This window comes from Mustela nivalis, assembly GCF_964662115.1.
Source record: "Mustela nivalis genome assembly, chromosome: 8".
Taxonomy (NCBI): Eukaryota; Metazoa; Chordata; class Mammalia; order Carnivora; family Mustelidae; genus Mustela; species Mustela nivalis.
Genome location: NC_139027.1, coordinates 50617289 through 50633792, shown reverse-complemented (window position 1 = coordinate 50633792; position 16504 = coordinate 50617289). Strand labels below are relative to the sequence as shown.

Sequence of the window (16504 nt, the reverse complement as noted above, 5' to 3'; positions counted from 1 at the left end):
TCCCAATGGTAAAAGAATGGTAAAGGTTTGAGCAATAAATTCCAAAGACTATTTCTAGATGAACAAAGTGACTCAATCCTGAAGCAAAGATCAGATTCAGGTGTGGTCTTCTTACCCATTATTTCACACCACTTCAAAGCAGGGCCATTAAAGTAAGAAAGGCATGAAGCAAGGCCTACCTTCATAAAGTGGGGAGAAGGGAAAAAAAAATAACAAAAAACTATTCCTCAAACTTATAGCTAGAAAAGAGCACTGGGTCTGGTGTCCAAATAGAACCTATGGGAAAGAAACAGAGGGCCTTTTTCCTTCTGCAGCAACCTTCAAAGCCACATTAAAAATGGCAGAGCCACACAATGGAAAGATTCCCTAAATGACCAATGCAAAGAAAACCATCACAAGTCAGAAACACCATTTTGGGTTTGACATAAGTGAAAATAAATCATATCCTTTCCCTCTTTTCCAACATCCACAAATTCAAATAAATATTTACTGAACAACTACTATGTACAAAGTATATGGCAATTTCTCTTCCTCCTACTTTCCTTACTTTTTAGGTACTACAGATCTTAAAGTGTGTTAAGATAGTTTAATCCACATTCTCAACTAACATAGCATAGGATAACAATACATGCAATAAAAGCTATACCTGTTTTAAATTTTACAGGGTTATCAGTTAATTAAAAGTTCTGAATCCATGATGGTTTTCTTCAGTTCTTTATATAACACAAATATACCAAATGGCTAATAGTTTACATAGATTGAGCACCATGGTAGGCAAATTCACCTCAAACTACCCTGAATTCTACTACAGGACCTGACCTTTACAAGCTGTGTGAACCTGAGCAAATCATTTCCCTGCCCTGGGCCTGAATTTCTTTAGATAATTAAGAGGTAAAACCAGATAATCCACAGTAAGTGAAATAATAGTATTTTCATGGAATCATCTCTTTCACCAAAAAGGAACTGAAGTTAATTTCTCAAGCAGAGGCCTAAAAAAAAAGATAACTGTAAAAAAACAATGCTTCAACAGAGACTCTGTACTACTCTCCTATTTTTGAAAGTTTAGAAAAAACTTGTCAAACACAATAGAGACTTGCCTTGCAGAATACCTTCATTCTTATATTCAAAATACATACCAAAAAAAAAAAAATATACACACACACACACACACACACACACACACACACACACACCCAGTAATATGGAGATATACTTTCAATTATTAATTTTCTTTCTTCACCACTAAAAAATGACGATATGATTATTTCCATCAGGTTTATCATCAAATAGTTTTGAACGTTCCCCATTATATAGTATAAAACTGACAAAACTTAAAAAAAAGAGAGGGGGAAAAGAGTATCTGTAATGCTTTAGAAAGGAATTTCTAAGACGCAAATCTCTTCTGCAGAATCAGACATCTGAAAGATTATCAAGACTGGCTGAGATAAAAAATGTGATGTGCTCCCTCCTTCTTGCCAGAATGATAAGAACTACAAATGACTTCTAGGAGAACACAGTTGTTGGCAGAACCAAACAACACTTTCCATAAACAACCAAGTCTTCTATTTGTTGTTGTAGGCTAAATCTTAAGATATACCCAGATATTTTAATAAAATCAATGTGATTTAAATTTTAAGAGCAAGCAGCACTGCAAATCATTAGTGCTCTTTTATTCAAAATGAGAAAGAAATCAAGACATTCCTTGGTAGCTTTCATTACTTAGAGATGAAGATATTAAAAGAAAAAAAAAACTAAAAATTTCTAACACATTCGTTCACTTATAAGCTGTAAATAAATCCTTTTCTATGATCATAATTCACATTATTTCCCGAAAGGACTTTCTTCATTGATACCCACTGATACCAGAAATAACAGTTACAGAAATATTTATAAATAACATGACATCTTGCTTACATGATCAGTAATCAACCAAAGGTACCTACAGCATAAGTTAGCTCATTACCTAGAAAGAGACTTTTTAAAAATCTTCAAATCATATCCAAAGTGAAGGAAAATATTTAAAAAATAGAAAAACCTCTTTAAAGTCCCTATATAACCATCACAATTGATCCATATTTACTGAACTTCTCAGAGCAAAGCAATATACGAGTAAATAACTCATTGCTGTTAAAACAATAAAAACACATCTTTTAACTATGTGTTCCCATAAAGAGGAAGGACTTCCCTAAAATGACATGAAACAATTAAGATACTTAGCAGAGAGAAACCCATGTTTAACAGAATACTAGCAAAGTCACTGGCCAACCTATCATAAACCCAAGACCTACTTGCTTCATGGCAGTCTCTCCAATTTTGTCTGAATGTTTGCGGATACTCTCCAGAAAGTCTTTGAGATCAGACATAGAAACATCCTTAATTTCTTCTCGAAGCTTGGGGATGTTGTCCACCATCACCTTGCAGAATCGATAGTGGCTTACTTGAGGCAGATAGGTATGCTCTAGATGTTCCAGAGTTTTCAGTGCAGGATAATGCCTGTAAAAGGAATTGTATCATCTTTAGCTCAACTCAATCTACTTTAGGGCCACAGGTGTATTCCTCATGTAAAATTTCTAGACTGAATTAGTTTTCACTGTACATTAAGACAAATCCAGTATTAAGTTTTAATAAAAACATCAATGGAAAAATGTCAAATTATTCAAAATTAATATATGTATTAAAGGACTTAACAAATTACAATCAAAAAAGATTTTAATCCGAGAACAGAGAAAACTTAGAAAAATCTACCAATGAAATTCCTTATGCAAAAAATAAAATACAAAATGATCATATAAATGCCAAAATAATCATCCTATAAAATAAAATACCCAAGTCTAAACTTCCAACTATATCACAAGGAAGAGCTTAACAAATAAATCTTCTACCCGAAAAATATAAACTAAACAAAACTGTCCCAAACAACCATTTCAGGGCTCTGGAAATAGACCAAAGGAGAACAAATTGAAAAGTGTTTATTCAGGAAAACTGCTGAACAATGACTCTGTGGAGTTCTTGCCTGGGGCTACCTCCCATAAAAACTCCAACTCCATCCACCCTCCACTCCCAGCGTCCCTCCCGCGTCCCTCCCGCTGGTTATATTGGCTTGTCCTAAAAATCAGCAGCTTCCCCACCATTAGAAACCAATGGGAGTGGAGTTTTTAGGAAAAGTAGAAAACTCCAGATTAAGAAAGGAAGGAAGGAAGAAAAGAAGGAAGGAAGGACAAACAGACAAACAAATAAACAAATAGGAAACTACTCCAACTCTCCTGGCCTGAATAAAGTCTGGGTTGGGACAAGGGGTAGATTAGAGGACTAACCAGAAATTTAAGAGGAAAGTAAGGAAATAAGAGACCCACAGAAGAGCCCAATAGCTCTTTGCCCATCCATAGGCTGACTGAGGCTGTGTACTCGCACAACAGGACACCCAAAAGGGCATAAGCACTCCACACATCGCTGGTTGATTAGGAGGCAGCAGGCACACACATAGTAGAAGCCCTGGCAGAAAAGTAAAAGCTCAAGCTGTTTCGAAAACAGCATGAATCTTTAAGGTATTCCATAGCTCACACACAAATCCACTGACAACAGATAGAAACCTTAATGGCTCAAGTCTGAGCACAAACCTTGGACCAATCTTTAGCTGATGACCACCCTTTAGAAATGAAAATTAAATAAATACATTTCCTGATACACAAAGACCAAGGATTCCTTGCTACCAGATCTGCCTTGAAAAAAATCCTAAAGAAGCCAGAAAGGAGCTGACAACAGAAACTAAATTGAATTCACAGAAAAAAAGAAATGAAGAGCATAAGAAATAGTAAATATATGTAAAATATAAAAGACTAAATAAATATTCCTTTCTCTTTTTACTTTTAATTTCACTTAAAGAAAATTTTTAAAAGAAATTATTATGATTCTGTATTGCTGGGTTTATAAAATGTACAGCTATATGACAAAAATAGCACAATAAAGGAAAAAAGAAATGGAGCTAAGTTGAAGCAAAACCACTACTACATATTCTGCCAAAACTACATCAGCATTGACCTAAAGTAGATAGATACATTAAGATATAGATCTGTACCCCAATGTTTATAGCAGCAATGGCCACGGTCGCCAAACTGTGGAAAGAACCAAGATGCCCTTCAACGGATGAATGGATAAGGAAGATGTGGTCTATATACACTATGGAGTATTATGCCTCCATCAGAAAGGACGAATACCCAACTTTTGTAGCAACATGGATGGGACTGGAAGAGATTATGCTGAGTGAAATAAGTCAAGCAGAGAGAGTCAATTATCATATGGCTTCACTTATTTGTGGAGCATAACAAATAGCATGGAGGAAATGAGGAGTTAGAGAGGAGAAGGGAGTTGGGGGAAATTGGAAGGGGAGGTAAACCATGAGAAACTATGGACTCTGAAACACAATCTGAGGGATTTGAAGGGGCGGGGGATGGGAGGTCAGGGTACCAGGTGGTGGGTATTATAGAGGGCACGGATTGCATGGAGCACTGGGTGTGGTGCAAAAATAATGAATACTGTTGTGCTGAAAATAAAAAATAAATTTAAAAGAAAAGATATAGATTATAATCCATAGAGCAACCTCTAAGAAAAAATAACTCAAATTATACCATTAAAAAAAAATCAATAGAGGAATTAAAATAGTACACTATAAAATATTTAAGACAAAAAAGAGAGTAAAGGATAAGGACAAAAAGACATGAAAAACAGAAAAATAAAAGAGTAAAATTCATCCATATTAATAATTACATTAAATGTAAATGGACTAATAAACACTCCAATCAAAAGTCATAATGTCAGACAGGATTTTTAAAAGTATGAGCAAAACAAATAACACGGAGGACATGGGGAGATGGACAGGAGAAGGGTGTTGAGGGAAATTGGAGGGGGAGATGAACCATAAGAGACTATGGACTCTGAAAACAATCTGAGGGTTTTGAAGGGGCAGGGGATGGGAGGTTGGGAGAGCCAAGTGGTGGGTATTATGGAAGGCACACATTGCATGGAGCACTGGGTGTGGTGCAAAAACAATGAATTCTGTTATGCTGAAAAGAAATTAAAAAAAAAAAAAAAAAAAAGCATCTGCCTTCAGCTCAGGTCATGATCCCTGATGGAGCTCTGCATGGGGCTCCCTGATCAGTGGGAAGCCTCCTTCTCCCTCTCCCACTCTCCCTGCATCTCTCTCTGTCAAATAAATAAATAAAATCTTTTTAAAAATAAATAAAATAAATAAAAAATAAAAAGTATGATCCAATTAAATGTCCTCTACAAGCAACACACTTTAGATTCAAAGATACAAATGGATAAAAGTAAAAGCTAGAATAAGGTATACCATGGTAACCATAAAAAGTAACCATAAAATGCTGGAGTATCTATATTAATATCAGATATAACATATTTTAAGAAAAGAAACATTGCTGGTTATGTAAAAATAAATACTGCTGGTAATGGAATAGTAAAGGGGACAATATTTATCTGATAGGTAGGAAAGCTTCTATAAGCATAAGAGAACAAATAAAACTAAAATTGGTAAAGTTGACAAAGTAAAAACAAAGTAAGTTATATATTAAAAAGACATAAGAATTGGGACGCCTGGGTGGCTCAGTTGGTTGGACGACTGCCTTTGGCTCAGGTCATGATCCCGGAGTCCCGGGACCAAGTCCCGCATCGGGCTCCCAGCTCCATGCGGAGTCTGCTTCTCCCTCTGACCTTCTCCTTGCTCATGCTCTCTCTCACTGTCTCTCTCTCAAATAAATAAATAAAATCTTTAAAAAAAAAAAGACATAAGAATAAAGAAGAAACCAAAACTTTGTAAAGATTATTTACAACATATAAACTTAAGTTTTTTTAAAAAAGTAATGAACAAAGAAAAATCACAGAAGAACATAAAAAAGACCAATATATGGGGCATGGGGGACTGGGGGGTCCAGGAGAGTTGAACAGATATGTGAAAAAATGCAAATCAAACTGTGATTTTGTCACTCAAACTCCCAAAGATTTCTTAGAAGATAATGGGTATTATTTTTTTTTATTTACTTCTTTTCAGCGTAACAGAATTCATTGCTTTTGCACCACACCCAGTGCTCCATGCAATACATGCCCTCCATAATACCCACCATCTGGTTCCCCCAACCTCCCACCCCCCGCCCCTTCAAAACCCTCAGATTGTTTTTCAGAGTCCATAGTCTCTCATGGTTCATCTCCCCTTCCAATTTCCCTCAACTCCCTTCTCCTCTCCATCTCCCTATGTCCTCCATATTTGTTATGCTCCACAAATAAGTGAAACCATATGATAATTGACTCTCTCTGCTTGACTTATTTCACTCAGCGTAATCTGTTCCAGTCCCGTCCGTGTTGATACAAAAGTTGGGTATTCATCCTTTCTGATGGAGGCATAATACTCCATAGTGTATATGGACCACATCTTCCTTATCCATTCGTCTGTTGAAGGGCATCTTGGTTCTTTGATAATGGGTATTATTATCAGGGGTTTCAATAAAGGAGAATTCACTGCCTTCTGGTAAACAAATTGTATTAATAATAGTTTTCACTGAAGAATTTTACCAAAACAAGCATTCTAACCAGTTGCATTTCCAAAAAGAAATATTAGATTTACAAAAGCATGTAAGCCTCTTGAATTGTACGTATTTACATTAGTCAATAAAAAACTAATCTAGATGTCTAATAACAAGGAATTGGTTAAATACATCATGAGACATCCATGTAGTAAAACACAGCAAAATGTTTACAATATTGTTGCATAAAAGCTATTGCAAAAAATAAAACTTATAAGTATAATTGTAACATTTTTGAAAGCCATAAATATGCATACATGTATAAATTATGAACATATATGCATGTATGAGCTATTTATCACTAAACACATACATACACAAATACATAAGTACACAGAAAATGACTAGAAAAGTAGATACAAAAGGTTAACCACGATTTTTTTTCCTTTGGATATACACATTATGGGTGTTAATTTTTCTTATGTTTTTAGTTTTTAGTTTCCTAAGTTCCTAACTTCCCAGGACATATTTAGTATAGGAAAAAATTCAGTTCTAATCTTATAAATAAAAAACTGATCGCTCTATTTTGATTTTAAGAATGAATTTCACAGTAGACACTTAAGCTCATGCTCCAATGTACTTAGTACCACAAACACCAAAGACTAGAGATTGGTTTTACTTTTTTTTTTAATGTCTTGACCTCAAATGTTCTAAAAATCAAAATCTTAGTCCAAACAAATGGAAGGGAGAAAGATTTATTTCCCTATATTTAGAAATAAAAGTACAAATATAGTTAATGTGAATTGGTAGCTTTTATTACAATTTTACAGACTCAAAAACAGTACAATTCACATGGTTCAGTGTAAACAGAATGGTGTTTATACTGCAATTAGGTATGAAGAGCTATTTGCAATAAAATGCAATTCCTCTAGAGAGAAACCTTAGAATGGATAGAAAGCCAGAAATTAAGCCAAAAAGATAAACATACTTTGGGGTTTAGTTATATTTTGGAACATTGTTTATAGAATGAGAAAAATCTAACAATGTTGCCTGCGGACACAGACACATGCACTGATGAGACACATGGTTGCATGCTGAAAACATCTGGTCTGTCAAATAACTCAACATTTTTCAAGGCTAATTAGTATAAAACCCAGGATTCCTGGCAACACAGAATGTCACCTTATTTCCCCATTGTCCTTTCCCTAACATATTCATGTTCCAACTATGACAGACCAATAAGATTATTCAAATTTTTGGTGTTTGTTGTTTTTTTGTTTTGGTTTTTTTTTTTTTTGGTGCATTTTAATATCAGTGACAGGTTAAAGAATGATAGCCAGCTAGACACCTGTATGGCAGACACCAAAAGAAAAAGTTCTAGTTCAGGCAACCAAGGAAATCTTAAAACCAGATTTTGAGATTATTTTTGACCACCTCTAAACATTATTAAAACTGAATCAAAGCCATATTCTTGGGGCACCTGGGTGGCTCAGTGGGTTGGGCTGCTGCCTTCGGCTCAGGTCATGATCTCAGGGTCCTGGGATCGAGCCCCACATCGGGCTCTCTGCTCGACAGGGAGCCTGCTTCCCCCTCTTTCTCTGCCTGCCTCTCTGCTACTTGTGACCTGTCTGTCAAATAAATAAATAAAATCTTAAAAAAAAAAAAAACAAACAAACAACAACAACAAAAAAAGCCATATTCTTAAGTTTCACTTGCATGCATGTCCTCCTCATTACACTCCGTAATAGAAACGGGAGCAGAAAAAAAGTAAATGAAACCAAAGCAGGGAATATAAAAGAAGAAGGAAGGAAAAGACATTTAAGTAATCCTAAAGTCAGAATAACTTAGACATAGTTGAATGCTATGTGAGAAGAGAATGTTAATTAAATTAAATTATGGCAAATTAAATTATGGTCCTTTCTTGCCATGGTATGGAACTCCTTCACAATAATAATTTTTAAAATTCTAATAAATGATCTTTTAAAGCAGATCACAACTATTCATGAGAAATTTTTATAAATTCGAAGTATGATAAGAATATGAATAAAAGCTTTCACCACAGGCACCATAAACAAATACTTATCCTTTCTATGTGTTACAGGTAGAAAGATGGTCAGATATCTTTCCTTAGGGAGCACAGAACCTCATAGTATTAACACTATTTATAGCTAAAAAACAAAAACAACAAAACAAACAAAAAAAACTAGGCATCCATCCATGAAGGAGTAACAAACAAGAAACAAGACACAAACTCCCAATCTTAAAAAGCAGAAAAACTGACTTGGATAGTGGACATTCAGTGGTCTCTGAAAAAAGGGAAACAAAAAAGATGAGTTTCAGTTTTAATAAATTACCCAGGTTACCTACCTGAGTGTGATTTCTAGATCATGGGCATAGTCAGAGAAAACCCAAACACAGCCCAGCAGCTTAGCGGAGTTAGAGTCAGAGATAGAAGTCCAGGAAAACTTGACACAACTTGAGGTTGTACAGACACAAGGAAGATATATGATAAAAACTTCACAAGCTCAGACAATGCAGAAAAACCTTGATGAAAAATCTCTGGGGTTCCTGAGTTACTCAGAGTAGATGAATACTACTCTGAACTACTCCTGGAATGAAGGTGCAGCTAGCAAAAATATAAAATGGGATTTGGGGTGCTTGGGTGGCCCAGTGAGTTAAGTGTCTGACTCTTGATTTCAGCTCAGGTCATGGTCTCAGGGTTGTGAGATTGAGCCCTGTGTCAGGCTCCACACTGGGCATGGAGCCTGCTTAAGATTCTCTCTCTCTTTCTCCCTTTGCACTCCTCCCTGTCTAAATAAATAAACAGATAAATAAATAAAAATGGGGTTTGATGAGATCAAACAGATCCGCAAACAACTATTTGCCAAAACAAAGAGCAATACTCTTTAAGAAAAAAACAACCCTCCAAAATCCACACTCACCAACATAAGATAATGTCCATTATCTAATCAAAATTACTAAACATGGTAAGAACCAACAAAATTGACCTATAACTAGGAAAAATCAAGTCAGTCTGCAAACAGAAATCCAAAAATGTCAGAAGTGACAGAACTATCGAAGAAGTACATGACAAGAAATATCATAGCCATATACATGTATTTTTAAAAAGACACAAAAATAACAAGAAATTAAACATTTTTAAAAATCAAATGGAACTCTAAAAGATGAATAATATATTACCTGAAATGAAAATTCACCAGATAAGATTAAAAGAAGATAAGACAGTACAAAAAAGAGAGATCAGTGCACTTGAGCACAGAAATAAAATCTATCAAATATAAAGCACGAACAGAAAAAAGACTGGGGCAAAATAAAAGAACAGATCCTCAAGTCACCTGGGGAATTACATGAAGTTGTTCAACATAACATGTAATTGAAGTCCTAGAATGAGGATGGGAAAAGGACAGAAAAAAATGTTTGGAAAACAAGTACCTGAACTTTCCAGGGTTTACAAAACTGTAAAGCTACAAATCCAAGAAGCTAAATAAACGACAAGCAGGATAAATTCACACATACACACATGTACACACACATACATATAGCAACAAGCATCAAAATCAAATTGCTAAGAACAAATGATACAGACAAAAGCTTTAGAACAGCTGAAGAAGACACATTAAATACAAGTGACAAAAAACACATACCCCTCCCTCAGAATATACATAAATGAGAAGACAAAGAAATAATGTCTTTTATTTTATTTATTTGAGAGAGAGACAGAGTGAGAGAGCATGAGAGGGGAGGTCAGAGGGAGAAGCAGACTCCCCGTGGAGCTGGGAGCCTGATGTGGGACTCAATCCCAGGATCATGACCTGAGTTGAAGGCAGTCGCTTAACCAACTGAGCCACGCAGGTGCCCCGAAATAATGTCTTAACTAATAAATCTGTAAACCTAGAATTGTATACCCTTCAAAAATATTTTTCTTTTATTTTTTTCTTTAAATTTTATTTTATTTTTTTTCAGTGTTCCAAAATTCATTGTTTATGCACTACACTCAGTGCTCCATGCAATACGTGCCCTCCTTAATACCCACCACCAGGCTCACCCAACCCCTCATCCCCTTCCCCTCCAAAACCCTCAGTTTGTTTCTTAGAGTCTACAGTCTCTCACCATTTGTCTCCCCTTCTGATTTCCCCCAACTCACTTCTCCTCTCCATCTCCCAATGTCCTCTGTGTCTATTCCTTATGCCCCACAAGTAAGTGAAATCATATGATAATTGACTCTCTGCTTGATCTATTTCACTCAGCATAATGTCCTCCAGTCCCGTCCATGTTGATACAAAAGTTGGGCATTCATCCTTTCTGATGGAGGCATAATACTCCATTGTATATATGGACCATATCTTCTTTATCCATTCATCTGCTGAAAGGCATCTTGGTTCATTCCATAGTTTGGCAACTGTGGCTACTGCTGCTATGAACATTGGGGTACAGATCACCCTTCTTTTCACTACATCTGTATCTTTGGGGTAAATACCCAGTAGTGTAATTGCAGAGTCATAGGGTAGCTCTATTTTTACTTTCTTAAGGAATCGCCACACTGTTTTCCAAAGTGGCTACACCAACTTGCATTCCCACCAATAGTGTAAGAGGGTTCCCTTTTCTCTACATCGTCTCCAACACTTGTTATTTACTATCTTGTTAATTTTGGCCATTCTAACTGGGGTAAGATGGTATCTCAATGTGGTTTTGATTTGAATCTCCCTGATGGCTAATAATGATGAACATTTTCTCATGTGTCTGTTAACCATTTGTATGTCTTCTTTGGAGAAGTGCCTGCTCAAGTCTTCTGCCCATTTTTTGACATTTTATCTGTTTTATCTGTTTTGTGTGTGTTGAGTTTGAGTTCTTTATAGATCTTGGATATCAGCCCTTTGTCTGTAGTGTCATCTGTGAATATCTTCTCCCATTCCATGAGTTGCCTTTTTGTTTTGTTGACTGTCTCCTTTGCTGTGCAGAAGCTTTTGATCTTGATGAAGTCCCAAAAGTTCTTTTTGCTTTTGTTTCCTTTGCCTTTGGAGATGTATCTTGAAAGAAGTTGCTGTGCCCGAAGTCAAAGAGGTTACTGCCTAGGTTCTCCTCTAGGATTCTGATGGATTCCTGCCTCACATTGAGGTCTTTTATCCATTTCCAGTTTATCTTTGTGTATGGTGTAAGAGAAAGGTCACATTTCATTCTTCTCTACATAGCTGTCCAATTTTCCCAGCACTATTTATTGAAGAGACTGTCATTTTTCCACTGTATATTTGTTCCTGCTTTGTCGAAGATTATTTGACCATAGAGTTGAGGATCCATATCTGGGCTCTCTGTTCTGTTCCACTGATCTATGTGTCTGTTTTTGTGCCAGTACCATGCTGTCTTGGTGATCACAGTTTTGTAGTAAAGCTTGAAATCAGTCAACATGATGCCCCCAGTTTTGTTTTTCTTTTTCAACATTTCCTTAGCAATTCAGGGTCTCTTCTGATTCCATACAAATTTTAGGATTATTTGTTCCAGCTCTTTGAAAAATGCCGGTGGAATTTTGATCGGGATGGCACTGAAAGTATAGATGGCTCTAGGCAGTATAGACATTTTAACAATGTTTATTATTCTGATCCATGAGCATGGAGTGCTCTTCCATCTTTTTGTGTCTTCTTCAATTTCTTTCATGAGTGTTCCATAGTTCCTTGAGTACAGATCCTTTACCTCTTTGGTTAGGTTTATTCCCAGTTGCCTTGTGGTTCCTGGTGCTATAGTAAATTTAATCAATTCTCTAATTTCCCTTTCTATATTTTCATTGTTAGTGTATAAAAGAGCAACTATTGTTGGTACATTGATTTGTATCCTGCCACATTACTGAATTGCTGTATGAGTTCTAGTAGTTTAAAGGTGAAGTCTTTTGGGCTTTCCATATAAAGTATCATGTCATCTGCGAAGAGAGAGAGTTTGACTTCTACTTTGTCAATCTGAATACTTTTTATTGCTTTTTGTTGTCTGATTGCTGTTGCTAGAACTTCTAGTACTAGTCAAAAATATTTTTCAGAAACAGAGGTGCATAATAAGATACTATGTCACACTTACCAAGATGGTCATAATCAAAAAAGAAAAACAAACAAACAAACAAACAAACCTGACAATAATAAGTACTGACTAGAATTTGCAGAAATTGGGAGTCTTCATATGCTGACGGTAAAAGGTAAAATGGCATAGCTGCTTTGGAAAATAGTCTAACAGTTCCTCAAATGATTAAACATAGAGTTACCATGCGATCCAGTGATTCCACTCCTAGGTATGCAGCCAAGAGAACTAAAAACATATGTCCACACAAAAAACTTAAAAACAAAAAATCATAGCAGCATTATTCATAAAAGCCAAAAAGTAGAAACAACTCAAATGTTCATCAACTAATAAATGGATAAATAAAATGTGGTATATCTATACGATGGAATATTATTCAGCAATTTAAAAAAATGAAGTACTGAAATTCAGTACTGAAGTACTGAAGTACAACAGGATGAACCCTAACAACATTGTGTTACATAAAAGAAGAACCACACATTGTTGGATTCCATTTATATGAAATGACCAGGACAGGCAAATCTACAGAGACAAAGTACATTAGCAGTTCCCAGTAGCTGGAAAGGTGCAGGGAGCAGGGGGACAGACAGGAAAGAATTGGGTAGTGCCAGCTAAGGGGCTCAGAGTTTCTTTTGAAAAGAACATAAGTATTCTAAAGTTAATTGTAGTGAAGGTTGTACACTCTGTGAATACACTAAAAGCCACTGGATTACACATTTTAAATAGATGAACTGAGTACTATATGAATTACATATCAAAAAGCTGGTAAAAATATTTTCAACAAAAAAGGATATTTTAAAATAAACAATGTGAGATGCCTGGATGGCTCAGTTGGTTAAGCCTCTGCCTTCAGCTCAGGTCATGATCCCAGGGTCCTGGGATTAAGTCCTGCATCAGGCTCCCAAGTAGCCTGCTTCTCCCTCTGCCTATCTCTGCCTCTCTCTCTCAAAAATAAATAAATAAAATCTTTTTAAAAAATAGACAATGTAAAAATTAAAACAAAAAGAAAGTAGCAGTGGGTATATTAATACCAAAAAACATATGCCTATTTGAAAAAGAATATTACTAGAGATAAAGGAAACTTTCATAATAATAAATAGGTCATCTCATCAAGAAGATAAAACAATGCTAAATGTGCACAAACCCAGTAAGAAAGCTTCATAATACAACAACAGTGAGAACTGAAAGCACAGAAAATAGACATTTGCAAATCCACAATCGCCAACAATCTCAACATTCCTGTCAGCAACTGCCAAATAAAAATCACTAGGATGCAGAAAACCTGAACAACACTATCAATCAAGTATGTCTGAATGACAGTTAAAGAATGTCCTACTCAAACAGAATATACATAATTTTGAAGCATACATAAAATTTTCACCAAAACAGACCATATGCTGGACCATTAAAACAAGCCTCAGCACAACTGAACCATGTTCTTGTGATGCAACTCTGTGACAATACTAATAGGATTTTCATGTCATAGTGAAAAAATAATAATAATAAAATAGAATAAGACAAGTCTCCACAAATGTAAAAAAGGTTGAAATCATACATTTACATTTATAAGCACAATGAACTGTAATTATAAATCAATTTTTAAAAATCTAGAAATCTTCTACTATTTGGAAATTATCCGACCCATTTCTAAATTATAAGCAGATTAAATTTTTAAAATAAAAAAGGAAATTAGAAAATATTTCAGATAAATGAAAAAACACATCATAAAACATGTAAGATGCAATTAATACACTGCTGAGAAAAATGTACAGATAGCTACATTAGAAAAGAACCAAAATCCACCTTATAAAGCTAGAAAAGAAGAGATTAAACCCCAAGTAAGTAAGAGAAAGAAAACACTAAATAGCAGAAATCAGTAAAATAGACAACACAAAAATATTAGGAAAAACTCAATAAAACCTACAGATGCTTTTTTGGAAAAAATTACTGATAAACCTCTAACTGGAATAATCAGACAGAAAGAGAAAAGAACAGACTTATCAACATAAGTAATGGGGAAAAAAAGCATTACTATAGCTCTTACACATGTTGAAATAATAAGGAAGTACCTAGAACAATTTTTGTTAATGAATTCAACAACTTTGATGACATGACAAATTACTTGAAAGACACAAATAAGCAAAATTTACTCAAGAAACATAAAATGCAAACAGCACTGTATTTTTTTTTTTTTCATTAAATTTGTAGCTTAAAAACCTTCTCACCAAAACCAAACAAACAGATCTCCTGGTCCAAGTGGCTTCACTGTTGGATTCACCCAAATATTTAAGGAGGATAATGTCAATGCTATACAAATACTTCCAGAAAATTAAAGAGGGAATACTTTCCTTATATTTCCTTATATTCTACAAGGCCAGCATTAATCTGAAGTCAGTGACATTACCAAAACAAACAAAAATAACACTGTGATAAATATTCCTCATGAACACAGATACAAAAATCCTCAACAAAATTTTAACAAAGCAGGGGCACCTGGGTGGCTCAGTCAGTTACAGTCTAACTTCAGCTCAGGTCATGATCCTAAGGGTCCTGGGATCGACCCCTGAGTTGGGCTCCCCGCTCGGTGGAGCACCCGAACCCCTACTCTGGATCTTTCTCTCTCTGAAATAAATAAAATCTTTAAAACAAATTTTTTTAACAAAACAAATACTGCATCATATAAAAAGGATAATATAGCATGACCCCCAGGGGGATATACAAGACAAACCCAAGTTCAGTTTAATATTCAATAAATTAATCATATAATTCATATTAATAAGTGAAAAACAATTCTCAACATATGATCAATTCAACTGATACAGAAAAAACATTTGACAAAACAATGTTCATTCCTGGTACAAATTTTCAACAACCAGAAATAGAAGGAAATTTCCTCAACTTTATAAACGGCATATACAGGGTGCCTGGGTGGCTCAGTGGGTTAAGCCATTGCCTTCTGCTTGGGTCATGATCTCAGGGTCCTGGGATCAAGTCCCGTATCGGGCTCTCTGCTCAGCGGGGAGCCTGCTTCCCTCTCTCTCTCTCTGCCTGCCTCTCTGCCTACTTGTGATCTCTCTCTATCAAATAAATAAATAAAATCTTAAAAAAAATAAAATAAAATAAAAAATAAATGGCATATACAAAAAAACTACACCTAACATTGTACTTAGTGGTGACATGCTTTCCCCCTAAGATCAGGAACAGGGCAAGGATAGCCACTACTTCTTTTCAACATTGTACAGGAGATTCTAGCCAGTTCAGTAAGACAAGAAAGACAAACCAAAAAGAAAGCATTCCAACTGTAAAGAAAGAAATATAACTTTTAATTTGCAGACAAGATGACCATCTACACAGAAAATTCAACAGATTAAACCACCAAAACTGCCATAATTAATGACTTTAGAAGGTTGCAAAAGAAAAACATACAAAAAATAAAATAGTACATTAGTAATAAATAACTGGAAATTGAAATTTAAAAATCGAGGGTGCCTGGATGGCTCAGATGGTTAAGCATCTGCCTTGGGCTCAGGTCATGATCCCAGGGTCCTAGGATCAAGCCCCACATCGGGCTCCCTAGGTCAGCAGGGAGTCGGCTTCTCACTCCCCCTCTGCTCTCTCTGCTTGTACTCTCTCAGTCACTCTGCCAAATAAATAAATAAAAATAAAATCTTTCAGGGCGCCTGGGTGGCTCAGTGGGTTAGGCCTCTGCCTTCAGCTCAGGTCATGATCTCAGAGTCCTGGAATCAAGCCCTGAATCAGGTTCTCTGCTCAGCCGGGAGCCTGCTTCTCCCTCTCTCTCTCTGCCTGCCTCTCTGTCTACTTGTGATCTCTCTCTCTCTCTCTCTCTCTGTTAAATAAATAAATAAAATCTTTTTTAAAAAGAAAAGAAATTTAAA

General features: G+C 35.6%; 1 protein-coding gene across 3 annotated transcripts in view; it reads right to left on the bottom strand.

Moving 5' to 3' along the window:
- EXOC6B (exocyst complex component 6B) overlaps nucleotides 1–16504 on the bottom strand; it is a 604005-nt gene that overhangs the window by 489411 nt on the left and 98090 nt on the right. For all 3 annotated transcript variants that reach the window (XR_014315086.1, XM_082744029.1, XM_082744030.1), the window contains exon 6: nucleotides 2289–2493. Coding sequence is in view for 2 of the 3 variants with exons in the window: in XM_082744029.1 (XP_082600155.1) it covers nucleotides 2289–2493 (205 nt within the window). In the remaining variant the exon portion in view is untranslated. The remainder of the gene's footprint in view (nucleotides 1–2288; nucleotides 2494–16504) is intronic.